Genomic DNA, 14,247 nt, shown 5'->3' with positions numbered 1-14,247 from the left:
CATAATGTGTGACCATATGAAGCCTCTAACAGATGGCATTTTGTAGCTACATATTGAAAGTAGATTATCTCTGCTGAGCCGCTGTTCAGAGTGACAATCAGCATAACCGAAGCATGCAATTCCATTTAAAACTGATTGACTGATGTACAATAAAAAATATTCCAGCAACTGCAGGGTGTACTTTTGTTTATCGCTAAGCAATATAAATTAAATTAAATGTTCTCTGAGATTGTGCTGTGGTTGAATGGCTTTCACTGTCCCTCTGAAATAGCAACAACCGGCTGATCTGAGAAATTGTCTGTTTTCTAATTAGATGTGTCACGAGGTTCATTCTTAGAGATCTCTTTTGTGCTTTCCTAACCACTTATAATCAGCATCAATGAGAAAACTCTCAAAGTCTTACACTAACCCCACAACACTTCAGTTATGTAATCAAAAGCATTCTTTAAAAAAAAAAAGAAGAAAGTGCATTAAAAGCAGGAACACTTACCATGTTTTTCATATTCCTTTCCAATAAAAAAATGCTTTAAATCCAGGTTTGATGAATGAAACAGGTGTCTGTAGCCCTGTGCTCCTCAGATGCTAGTCCCTTTTCACTATGCCATGACCTGTGTTTTGTTTCTGTTTGTGGAAAGTTCTGATATGACGCATCATTGTCGAAGTCCTTTTTGCTTGGCCCGGGTTTGTTACATGGCCTGAATTTGGTGCTGTTTTCCCCAGGTGGCCTCAGGACCTAGATTTATAAAAATATCACCCAATCATAGAGGCAGCAAGGATGAGAGAATGAGAGAGAGATTCGAGAAAATTAGCTAGAAGTGGAATGCAGTACAGTTTACGTATTTGTATAGAAATTATTAGCTGTTGCATGTGGGTTCACAATAAAATAATCTTGTTTGAAGCAATTGAGAGATGATACAAAAACAAAAAGTCACAGACAGACTATAAAGCCAGAATGATTCAGATTAATTCTGGGAGACTTATTATTTTCTGGTGATAATAATATTTAAGTATTTCTTTAAAAAGACACTTAAGCACTCATTAAATAGCAACATACATTTCTCCTTTTCATTTTTTTTTAACAATGAATTGTTGCTTTTTGTACTTGTGAGCATATGTCAATGGCTGTAAGAGTTTCTCTGACCTCATTAGGGATATAAATAAACCTTGGTCTTGGACTGAAGTTTCAGCAGGAATTCTTTTATAAACCATTCCTGGTTTAACATTTGGCCTTATCTCTGTATTGAAAACCAGCCCACACAAAATATTTTTTTGAAATCTTTATTATTTATTTAGAAATATTTATTGAGACCATTATTTGCAATAGATATGCTATGGGGGTGTTTGTTAATGCATACATCAAGATAACATTTAAAATTAACCATGGAATCTCACATTTCCATACTCTCAGCTCCATGGATCAGATATATATGAAGGACTTTATATAGCATACAGAGATCTGTGGGGTGATGGCACTACAGAGACACAGATGGTGATCTATTTACAACTCTTAATTTAGAACTTAACGTTTCCCACATGCTACACTTTGTTCATAATTAATCATGCACATAATACTGATAACAATGAAGACTCCTACTTAAACCTAAATTTAGTCTTTTGTTTATAAAAAACTTACTTGCAAAATGGCATCTTGGAAAGTTTTAGAAAACCAAGACAAAATTTTAGAAATGAGACCAGGGATTGATTTTTGCTCAGCCAAAATGTGTATATTTTATGCATCCAAGATACAGTTTTAAAATAGTAGCATGCTGTATGTGTATTGTGTTATAAAACCCTGTTGCCTCAGAAGAGGTTATTGCTTTTGACCCGTCAATTTTTAAGAGCTATGTCAGAAGCATGCTCACTGATGAAGGTTTGATGAAACAGTTTTTCATCTCAGGCTGACGTACAGGGCTCTTGGAAAGTTACTGGCAGGTACAGTTAGATTCCATTTGTGAATGATATTATTTACTGGCTCAAGTCACCTCATGTAATAACAACTGGGAAGATGATTAAACATTCTGCATTAATGATAACAGCACCATCACCCATCAAACTATGAGTGTACCTATTTACATAGTTACCACAGGCTTTGGTTTATGGTTGTCTTTAATTTATCAAATGCCATATAATTCTTGTATATCCTAAGTATAGCTGTAAGCATGGCCGACTGTAGGCCCTAGATGGGCTCAGGCCCTTGTATGAAAATATATCTACTGGATTGTAGCTCAGAGGAATGTGTTTTGCTTTTAGGTTGCAAGTTCAAATCTTACATGACTGATTTAAAAGTAGAGTACTTGACTGAAACATTATTGTGTGATTTCAGTAACTAAAGGTTTGAATGATACATTAACTTATAGGGGTCATTTAATCATTAGTTATGACAGGTGTTGCAGCATCTTTTTTTTTTTTTTTTTTTTTTTTTGTCTTTATGGTCTCTCTCTATATATTTGGTCTATATATATATATATATATATAGATTTGGAATCAGTAAGATTTTTAATGTTTCTTTTTAAAGAAGTTTAAAGAAGCATTTATTTAATCAAAAATCCAGAATATTGTGAAATATATATTCAATGTAAAACAACTCTTTTCTATGTCAATATATTTTAAAATGTAATTTATTCCTGTGATTAAAAGCTGAATTTTCAGCATCATTACTTCATTCCTCAGTGTCACATGATCCTTTAGAAAACATTCTAATAGGATTCTTTTATAATTAAAAAGTAAAAAAACAGGGTTTATTTAAAATAGAAATGTTTTTGTAACAATATAAACTACGATTTGAAGGCTTATGGTCTGTCCTTTTTTTTTTTTTTTAAAGAAACTAAAACTTTTATTCACCAAGGATGTGTTAAACTGATAAAAAGTGATAGCAAAGAATTATATTGTTAGAAAATATTTGTATTTTGAATAAATGTTATTCTTTTTAACTTTTTATTCATCAAAGAATCCTGAAAAAAGAAACAGATAAAAAAAAAAGCACAACTGTTTCCAACATTGATAATAAAAGTAATAAATCAGCATATTAGAACAATTTCTGAAGGACCGTGTGCCACTGACGACTAGAGTAACGGCTGCTGAAAATTCAGCACAGAAATAAATTATATTTTAAAATTTCCCCTATTCAAAACATGACATTCTATAATGGATAATAGACCTTTTCTAGAGCAGAGTAAACTTTTTAAAACTCTTTTCTTAAAAAAAAGTGTAATAGTATGATATAGAAATTGTTTATAATTGCTATGCTGTTTATTATATTTTATGATATCTCTTAGCATATTTTGTAGGAATATTTATGATTAATTTTCATAATTTAAAATATGGAATTGGGACAAAAATTAAACAATAAATTCTATACTTTAGAGGGTTAGTTCACCCAAAAAATAAAATTCTGTTCTCATTTACTCACTATTCAAGTTCTGTTGAGCACAAAAGAGGATATTTTAAAGAATGAACCAAACATCAACTGTTTGGTTCATTCTTTAAAATGTCCCCTTTTGTGCTCAACAGAATAAACTTGTGTATTTACATTTATCTTTGCATTTATTTCAGATTATGAAAGTCAATGGCTACCATCAACTGTTTGTTTGCCAATATAACAAATATAGAACTAAACGCAACTTGAGGGTGAGTGAGCTGTCCCTTTAAAAGGCATTTGAACTATAACCAAAAATGGACTTTTCTAAACTGTTTTAGCATAATCTTCATATACCTTTGTATACACTCCAGATATGGTCATGAACATGTCTTATTCGACAGCTCCCTCTAGTGGAACAGCTAGAAACATCCTTTCGACACGAGACATCAGCGGCACCTAGGCAGCAGTATCTGATACAACAGAGTAGCGTCGCGACTCTTGCTCCTGCTGCCCTGGACTTCAGGCGCCTCTCTCCAAGGTTGGATACCTGAAAAACACACCCTCTCCGCGTTTTCTATGTGCAGTATCGCTCTATAATGACTTGCCGGTAGGGCTAAGCGGTCGGATGATTTATTAGGTATTGCGAATGCATGATGTGCGGTATTTGAGTTTTATTTCCAGTAAGGACATAATACAGAACATGGCGCTGATGAAAGTGATAGGGTCTGTTGTGGAAACAACATTTATGTTCTTTTATTACCCAGTGCCATCTTTGCGTTTTAGCAAACAGACAGTCATGCTTTCATATCAGGCCACACGCATTTCATGATGTGGCATCTATTCATGCTGGTGCACATACATGACATAATTACATAACCATGTCACATTTGTTCAGTATGAGATAATATCGGAATGATATTAATGGATTAATAATGAAATGGAGATCATGTAAGAAAAATACTTGAACTTTTCTGAAATAAAATATTTTGTCGTTTTATTTAGGCTATATGTTAAGTTTTGCCGCATACGGCAGGTGGCCCGTGCTGCTTTATTGTAACCCAGACGACGCTGGAAAAAATACATGGAGAAACGTTCAAGGATACTGAATTAGCAGATTTATCGCCCGAAATTAAATTATTTAGACCAATAGTAGCCTACGATTTACTTAAAACATAGATTAATTAAAATTGCAGGATTTTGTCATTTCTATTTCGTAAATTATTTTAGAGGTCATTGCTTTTCTAACAATACTCTGTATGGCTTTTCTAACTCTCTACGTTAGATTCCTTTCGATGGTCATTATTTCGAACTACATCCATAATAACTTGCACAAAGATTTATTATCTACTGTTATGATTAAGGCAACATATGAGTTGAGAGTCTATACATGTGTGTTTACTATTAGCATGACAATGAAATTAACTACTAGCTGGTGTATTGCCATGCTAATAACAAAAGTATTTCTTTCTTCAAAATCGGTTTTGACATATTGTAAACAAACTGAATTAAGAAGAACTAAAATGTATAAACTATATTGAGCTATTAAATGGTTGTTGTTGTACATCAGAGCGCAATTAGACCATAAATAACTTATTTGTATAATGAATTATTTAGTCTCCTTTTTCCTGTTGTAGGCTGACTGTAACCCAATGAGAGCCCAGTGATGGGTAAGGAGAAGCTCCATATCAACATCGTGGTCATTGGCCATGTGGATTCAGGGAAGTCCACCACCACCGGCCACCTCATTTACAAGTGTGGAGGCATTGACAAGAGGACCATTGAAAAGTTCGAGAAGGAAGCTGCAGAGGTATATCAGTCGAAATTTGCAAGACCAATTAGATTTAGCTAATTCGTTGCAGTGTTATTATTAATGCATAAAATCATTCAAAGAGGCCCACTGTGTGAAAGATGACCTACTTAAGCAATATTAAACAAGCAAGAGTGCTGAGCTACTGAATATCAGTACAAATCAAAGGTTTTGAGTGTTGTTTTGCTTTCTAAATGATTAAGATAATAAATGATAAAGTTAATAACATGAAGAATTGTTCGCTCAAAACTTTTCTGAGAATGTACTCACCCGCAGGCCTGCAGAGGATCAATTTGTGAGCAAATTTCTGAATAAACAAACTCATCTATATATTAGATGGCCTGAGGGTGAGTGCATATAAACTATTACTTTATATGCCATAAACAAATACCAATGAAATGATACATTACAAATAATGGCCTAACTGTGACGCTGTAACATTAAATGTCACTGTTGGAGCGCTGCTTGGCCAGTCAGATTGGAGGACTGAAAATAAGTGGTGCATAATGTAGTATCTTATGTGACAGAGGCTGTTCATTTAATAAATGTAGTTGCAGGTTTTTTTCTAAACATATATATTTTCTTTACCTTTTACAGATGGGAAAAGGCTCTTTTAAGTACGCTTGGGTCCTTGACAAGCTAAAGGCTGAGAGAGAGCGAGGCATTACCATCGATATCTCCCTGTGGAAGTTTGAGACCAGCAAATACTATGTCACCATCATTGATGCTCCAGGACACAGAGACTTTATTAAGAACATGATCACTGGCACCTCACAGGTTTGTATATATTATAACAAGGCCAATCATAATTGTATTTTTATAATCTTAAACATTTCATTTCTCCTGACACAGGCAGACTGTGCTGTGTTGATTGTGGCGGCTGGCGTTGGAGAATTTGAGGCTGGTATTTCAAAGAACGGCCAAACACGAGAGCATGCCTTGCTGGCATACACCCTGGGTGTCAAACAACTGATTGTGGGTGTCAACAAGATGGACTCTACGGAACCCAATTACAGCCAGAAGCGCTATGAGGAGATTGTAAAGGAAGTCAGCACTTACATCAAGAAAATTGGCTACAACCCCGATACAGTGGCATTTGTTCCAATCTCTGGATGGAATGGAGATAACATGCTGGAGGCCAGCCCAAACGTTAGTGTCATATTAGCTACAGGTTTATATATTTCAGATTAATAATAGACTCAATAGTTTTAGATATTCAAAGAGCATAATTTATTAGATGTTATGTTATTTGTAGAGATTACATTGCATTACTGAATGCTATGCATTCACTACTGTATATATACATGTAAATGTTATTAATGTAATTTATTCCAGTTATGCAAAGTTAAATTTTCAACGGTCTTTACTCCACTCTTAAGTTTCAGAAATCATTCTAATTTGCCACATAAGAAACATTTCTTATCAATAGTTAAAAATAGTGCTGCTTCATATTTTTATATAAATCGTGATTTTTATTATAAATTCATTTACTCTCACATTATTTTTTTTTCTATTTTTTTTCTCCTAACAGGTTCCAAAAATCCTTCCAAACACTTACGTTTATTGTTTATAATAATGTTTTTTTCTGTAGATGACCTGGTTCAAGGGGTGGAAGATCACCCGTAAAGATGGTAGTGTCTCTGGGACGACTCTGTTGGAGGCTCTGGACGCCATTCAGCCTCCAACTCGCCCCACTGACAAACCCCTTCGCCTCCCACTGCAGGACGTTTACAAGATTGGAGGTAAGAGGTCACCCAAACTGAAAGGGTCTCAGTAAGAAACCCACTTGTATAAAACGAACTTCAAGATTATGTGTGCTGTATCATTTTCTTGTAAAGGTTTGTGACCTACAAATGACTTTTACAGTCTAAGGTACTTTAAGAGATAAAATAACTGAGCCTGCAAAGACAATACTTGTATTTAGTAAATTATATATTTAGTAAAACCTCCCTCTTTTAACTTTGTGCTCTTTCTGTTACTATTTAGGAATTGGTACTGTGCCTGTGGGACGGGTTGAAACAGGCATTCTGAAACCTGGCCTAGTTGTGACATTTGCCCCCGTGAATGTGACCACTGAGGTGAAATCTGTGGAGATGCATCACGAGGCTCTGTCTGAAGCTCTTCCAGGCGATAATGTGGGATTTAATGTGAAGAATGTCTCAGTCAAAGATATCCGACGTGGGAATGTTGCAGGTGACAGCAAGAACGATCCTCCGCAGGAGGCAGCAAGCTTCACTGCACAGGTAAAGGTCTGCGTTTGGTGTTATAGAGATTTCTAATACAATTCATGATCTAATATTTATATTACTTGAATATGCCTGTTAGGTCTACATTGGAAAAAAGGTAACTTAAAAATGGTAACATCTAAATGAACTGGTTTTATTCAAGTTAAAATGATGTAACATCACTAAATCAAACTAAATACATTATCAAAACTCAGTTTTATGGGTTAATTCAGGTAGAAATAACTCTTTAAGAAAATAGTTGCAGGTTAACACTTCTTACAGTGGAACAATTTCTTTTAAAATTTCATTGTGTTGTGTTTGACATTACAAACTGTTCACTGACCTGCTTTCTGCTCTGGTCAGGTGATCATTTTGAACCATCCAGGTCAGATCAGTGCTGGTTATGCCCCCGTGTTGGACTGCCACACTGCTCACATTGCCTGTAAGTTTGCTGAGTTGAAGGAGAAGATTGACCGTCGCTCTGGAAAGAAGCTGGAAGACAATCCCAAGTCCCTGAAGTCTGGGGATGCTGCTATTGTCGATATGATACCAGGCAAACCCATGTGTGTGGAGAGTTTCTCTGAGTATCCTCCTCTTGGTAAGGGTGATATCATAATTTGGATTTAAAGTAATAGATTCCTCTTGTATCTTTGTTATAAAACTCTTTGACTTTATTACTGTTACGGTTGCTGGTACTGGATGGAAGACAGGATATAACGTACGAAACAAATCTTATTTTAATTACTTTCAAGAGGAACAGGCAGGAACACAGAGCGACATCCACACACACTGAAACCTAAATCAACAATAAAGACAGACAGGGAACTCATGACAAAGACAGATTTATATAGGCTAACTAATAATGACAGACAGGTGAACCAGATAACATTAACAAGGACTAAACCAAAGTAGACAGATCGACGGGGGGAGACAATGGGAGAAACCAAGAATACAAACAGACAGAACTGTGACATTACGCCCCCCTCCGAATAGGTGCGTCCTCACGCCGTAGAAAATAAAAAACAAAACAGACAAGAGGGGCGAAAAAACAGCAGAAAGACAGAGTCCATGTGGGAGGAGGCTTCAGCGGAGGACGGAACCCCGGGAGGGGGACAAAAAAACAGAGTAATAAGGGCAAAAAACAAAGTCCAAGGTGGTGACGATGGTGGGAGGAGCCAGGGAGGAAACAGGAGGGACCCAGAGCAGGAGGAACCTAGCAGGACCCAGAACGCAGCCATGATGACCCACGGTGGAGCCGATGGAGGGAGGAGCCATGGTGGAAGAAGGGCTGACGACTACATGGGGCCGACCGACGGAGGCGGAGCGGCTGGCGGAGGAGCCCGAGGTGGAGACAGAGAGCCGAAGATCCAGGGCGACACCGAGGATCCAGAGGGCCAAGGCGGAGCCCTAGGCTCTGGCGACCAAGACGTAGGCGGAGATCCGGAGGTCCGCGGTGGAGCCGGAGTAACAGAGGATGGAGGCTGTGCCGGAGGGAGGGAGGAGTCCTTAGGAGCCGGTGGGACGGAGTGACGAGGCGCAGCCGGAGGAACAGAGTCCTGAGGTGATGGAGGGACGACGACCGACCAGGGCGGAGCCGGAAAGATGAGGGAGCCCGGTGGAGCTGGTGGACCGATGGGCGACGATGGAGACGAGGGCGCTGAGAGCCGTGGTGGAGCCGCAGGGTCGGAGGGCCGAGGCGGAGTTCTGGACTCTGAGGCTGGAGGCGGAGATGAGGGATCCTCCAGCCCTGACACCGATGGAAGCTGGCAGACCCGCGGCGAGCCCGCTGCACAGGTGGTGGGCTGAGGGTGAGCAGAGGGGCTGTCAGGGGACAGCGGTGAGCAGACAGACGTTGACATAGGCAGAAGAGGGAGGGAGGGTGGGTGGGGATTCCATACAAGCATGCATAACGTGACAGGTAGATATTTCTGTAAAGAAGTCTATTAAAATCCCCAGAGTCATTTTCTAGAACTTCCATAGAAAAATCAATTAAGTCCCCAGAGTTTTCTTCCAGCTCACCCCCAGCGGTGGTGCAGTGGGCAGGGCTCTCCATAGCCCTCTCTTGCTCCACGCAGCACTCCACCGTCACGAATGTAGTGGCCGGCTCTCGCACCTGGTCAGATGTGTCAGGCTCTGGCTCTGTCGCTCTTGGCTCTGGCTCTTCATCTGCGGTGGGCACCCACTCAATGTACTCCGGCAGGCTCTCTTGAGGACCCTCCCCAGATAGCAGCGCCTTGGTGGTGGTGTTAAGTCCAGTGTAGTAGAACTTGCATAGGCTGCTATCCGTAAAGTGGGAGTGTTCTGCCAGGAAGATGTAGTCACGAGTGTGGTCCTCAAGAGAGCGTTCCCCCTGCTTCAGGAGGATGAGAAGAACGGTGGGATCCATGGGGGTAAAAATCAAAAACAAAACACTGAGAAAAAGACGGAAAAAACAAACGCAGGGGAAAACACCGGGGAAAAAACTGTTTCGGTCGGTCTTTCTGTTACGGTTGCTGGTGCTGGATGGAAGACAGGATACAACGTACGAAACAAATCTTATTTTAATTACTTTCAAGAGGAACAGGCAGGAACACAGAGCGACATCCACACACACTGAAACCTAAATCAACAATAAAGACCGACAGGGAACTCATGACAAAGACAGATTTATAAAGGCTAACTAATAATGACAGACAGGTGAACCAGATAACATTAACAAGGACTAAACCAAAGTAGACAGATCGACGGGGGGAGACAATGGGAGAAACCAAGAATACAAACAGACAAAACTGTGACATTTACCAGATTCACTCCTAGTTTAAACATGCTTTCATTTGTAAAGAATATCTTACCATGTTTCAGTGCAAAGGACTTTCTATAGTGGGCATAAAATAATTAATATTTGCTCAAAGTTTTATTTTTAGGCATTTTTTAATGTGAATTTTGCAGGACGGTTTGAGGAAAAAAACAGTGTTTAACATGAAAAGACTTTTTAAATGTTTAAATGTTAATAAATGAAGTGTGTCAGCAATCATAAGTCAAAGAAGACTTTTTTGTTTAGAAATATATTTAGGTGACGAGGATCACTCGGTCGCTTTGTGTCAAACTCAAATGCAGTTACGGAGTTTTTGACCAGCGAATGTGTGCAAATGTGCATTTTGTCTGTCATGAAAAAGGCGGCATCACATTACGTTTTACAAACAGGTTACAAAGTTTGTTGTAGCTATATGGGCGCTCAGTTTTTTCTGTTGTAAAATACATTTGGCCAAACTCTAATTTTGAGATGAAATGCTACTGTATGCATAGGTTATTTAAGTGTATTGACTATAGACTAGATGGCAAATGCTAGTATCTCAGAACTCAAATACATAAAATATGAGGCTTTATAGACAGTGTTTCTTGTTTAAAGAAAACGCTTTATTTACCCTTGCAAGACTTTGTTCAGCTCAGCTGCTGTTGAACTTTGTTCATTCCGTCAAGATATAGGAGGTGGAGGTATGAGGTTTGACTGACAGTTTGAGTGAATCCAACAAGATTTAGTTACAACCTCGTTTTAATACCTCTCACTGGCTAAATATTAGTAAAACAGGCAGACAAACGTAAAGGGTGATCAATATAAATTACTTTTATTGATTTATTGAAGAAAAAAAAAAACACCGCCACAAAAGGGCACTTCGGAGTGTAAGGGAAAAAAGGGCACAGGTTGAGCCCTACCTGTGCATGTGCCTGCATGTCAGTGTTTAAAAAAAAAAACATGAACAAAATAAAAGGGTCATTTCCAGACAAAGCATTATGAAATCATTTACTTACAGTTTGTGATGCTGCTGCAGTCAGGTCTAGTTCTGCTTCATGTTTCAACAAATAACTTGACGCTGTGCCTCGTTTACAAAACAAAATGCTCGAACATTCCTCAGACACAATCCGGGATGCCATTAAAAATAAACTATCCATCGCCAACAGCCTTGTGGTTAGTGCGTCGACATTTAGTGCAACTATGCTCACAGCGACCCGAGTTTGCTTCCTGTCTTGAGGTCCTTTGCTGATCCCGCTCCCCTCTTTCTTTCCAGTGCTTTCCTGTCATCTCTCTACTGTCTCTACTGTACTATCTCCATAAAAAGGCCATAAAAATAGCTTTAATGAAAAACCTGTCCACTTGTTCCTTACACTGGGAACCCTCTGATTTTTATACAAAAACGTGAACACGCTGTTTAAACCATATGCATCCACATTCTCTCACCCTATTTGTCCTAATGACAACAGACACAAATGTTTCGCAAACGCACATCTGTAGACTGCCTCAAAGACTATAGAATACCCAAGACGTGTCATTCGTTTAGTTTTGAATGGGGAAAAATGCAACGCTCATTATGGCCGAGAAGCCCCGCCTTCGGAATAAACGAGCCAACTGTTAATCAGTAAAGTCAGCGTGTCCACTGCAGCTGCCATTGGAAGTCCCAGTTGCTATAAAAACAGCATTCTGAGACATGCACTTAAGACTGCACATGCGCATTGGCTGGTCTAGCCTGAAAAATAAACTTTTTTTAAAAAACTCTATTTGAGCAAAAGAAGCAATATTTATGATACAGTTGTTGTCAGATTTCCTTGGTCATTTCAAATCTTAAATTTAATCGTAATCTCGATGAACAGTCATGGAGAATTTGATGTTTCCTCATTCAAAGAGATAGGAGCTGCATGTGCGTTTGCGAGTGGCGTTTTAAAGATGGCTGCCGAGTGAAATGACTTGACTTAAAGAGACTTTGACTGTATCCAGTGTAGACAAGATAGCGGCAGTGATTGTAATTTCTATTTGCTTTTGATGCGACACAACACTTGCATTCAGCGTAATCAAAACTCAAGCCGTTGAGCGACTGAACGCCAGTGGGCGGGGCCTGTGGTGAAAAGATGATTATTCGTCAAGCTCTTGCTCTGAAGGCAGTGTTTATGCAAATGTTTGTGCCCATGTAAAACTTGCAGGATGTTTTAATGATACAAATACCTCTTATATGCCAAAAGACCAAGGAGAATTAGATGTCTCATATCATGAGCCCTTTAATAAAGTGTATATAAATACTATGGTAGTAAATCCTTATTATAGTGCAAAGGACTCAAAATGGAACAATTAGTTTCATGCCAGGGTATTTCTTGCTCTCTCTCTGTCCACCATCTCTGTTTTTGGCCTCCCAAAGATGAAAAACCCTTTATTTATAATAACTAAGTTTATTTTTCTGATGATCTTCATTTCCCAGGTCGATTTGCTGTGCGTGATATGCGTCAAACTGTAGCAGTGGGCGTCATCAAGGGGGGTTGAGAAGAAGACCCCGACCTCTGGGAAAGTCACAAAATCTGCCCAAAAGGCCCAGAAGAACAAATGAATGTTGTGCTGGGCTGCGAACACTCGGGTCAGCCACACCATCCCTCCTCTTCTCAACTCCATAAACAAAGCTTGGTTAATTATCACAATGCATCGTAAAAGCAGAAGAAGGAAATGTAAAATTCACGCCTGCTCGACAATGATTACGATAGTGATAATAAGTATATTTATGTTTAATTGTATGTTCTGTTCGAATTTTAAGTCTTGTTCTATTGTTCAATTGTTATAAGCACTTTATTGTTTGTTCTGCCTCTAGTTGGAGTGTAGAGTAAGCTTTGTTGACCCTGTAGCTTGTGTGCAATATCTAAACCCTCTTGCTAACATTGCTTATGTGACTTTGCTTGCAATAGTAGCTGTTCCAGCTTCTAGTCCAGTAGGTATTAGATTTTATGTTAGTCTGTTATGTTAGACTGATGTGTCGTGACATAGCTTTAAAAAACTGAACTTCAGTGTTTGTGTGCATGAAGCTAAAGTAGCTAGCGCACTTTACTGTCTACCCTGACAGCGCTCTGAACAAGCATGAGCCATCTTGTTTGCACTTGCACTCATGTACTTTAACGGGAATATGATTCGCCATTAATGTATGTCGGTTCATAACCAACAATAAAATACATTTGAACTCTGATGGCTGCTTCTAAATTACTATACAAAAAATAACAAGACATTTTCAAAGACATCTTTGATGCATGTAGGCTCTTGTATTTAAATCAGATATTTGAGAGCTCCGACAGCAATATTCAGTGCTGGTGCACATGCCAATAAATATTACAACTACAAAAATTATGTAATGATAATAATAATATTAATAATTCAGACAAAGCATTAACAGCATTATAATTGTTAATAAAAATATTAACAATTATAACCATTTATAATTAACAATAATTATAATTTTTTTTTAAATCATAGCACATTTAAATATATATACACTTGCAATCAAAATTATTCAACCTCCCCCAGAGTCTGCTTTACAAATACAAGCTTTTCTGAAGATCCAGAACTTTATAAAAATTGCATTTATAACAGATTACTGGCGTATTAAAAGTGATAGTGGCAATATAATATTTTTGAGTGTCATAATTTATGTCATAATTATTCAACTCCTATTCAACATTGCTGTTTTTAGTCACGTATTTGTATAAAGACAAAAACACAATAAGGCCTATTAGAAAACATAATTAGCTTGAACTGTTACACATACATTTGTACTTAAATATGATCAAAATTCGAATTATATTTGCATTTAAAAGACATAATTTCAGTTAGGTGAAAAAAATTGGGCTTTGAGGCCACAAGTAATGAGGCCATCGAGTAAAATATTACTAATCCACAGTTCTTCAAAGCAAAACAATAACAGGACTATCTTTGAAAAAAGTGCATAATGTTTAAAATCATGTTTATAAACCATATATAATTCATTAAGATGCTTAAACAATTAGAAACAAAACAACATCGTGTATACATAGTTTATTAAAATGCACCGAAAACAAATCACAAAGACTTTTTC

At 37.9% G+C, this 14,247-nt stretch overlaps 1 protein-coding gene across 1 annotated transcript; it reads left to right on the top strand.

The window, feature by feature from the left end:
* The first annotated feature begins 3,812 nt into the window (after positions 1–3,812).
* eef1a1b (eukaryotic translation elongation factor 1 alpha 1b) lies at positions 3,813–13,365 on the top strand. Its single transcript, XM_051115801.1, is given in 9 exon segments — positions 3,813–3,896; positions 4,973–5,165; positions 5,763–5,942; positions 6,018–6,314; positions 6,757–6,907; positions 7,152–7,408; positions 7,754–7,988; positions 12,616–12,670; positions 12,672–13,365. Coding segments are annotated over 8 exon segments (1,389 nt in total). The 5' UTR covers positions 3,813–3,896; positions 4,973–5,021; the 3' UTR covers positions 12,742–13,365.
* The last annotated feature ends 882 nt before the right edge of the window (positions 13,366–14,247 follow it).

Source organism: Labeo rohita, chromosome 1, assembly GCF_022985175.1.
Source record: "Labeo rohita strain BAU-BD-2019 chromosome 1, IGBB_LRoh.1.0, whole genome shotgun sequence".
In the NCBI taxonomy this organism is placed as follows: domain Eukaryota; kingdom Metazoa; phylum Chordata; class Actinopteri; order Cypriniformes; family Cyprinidae; genus Labeo; species Labeo rohita.
The sequence above is the reverse complement of the archived record's forward strand: the minus strand, read 5'-3'. Positions and strand labels throughout refer to the sequence as shown.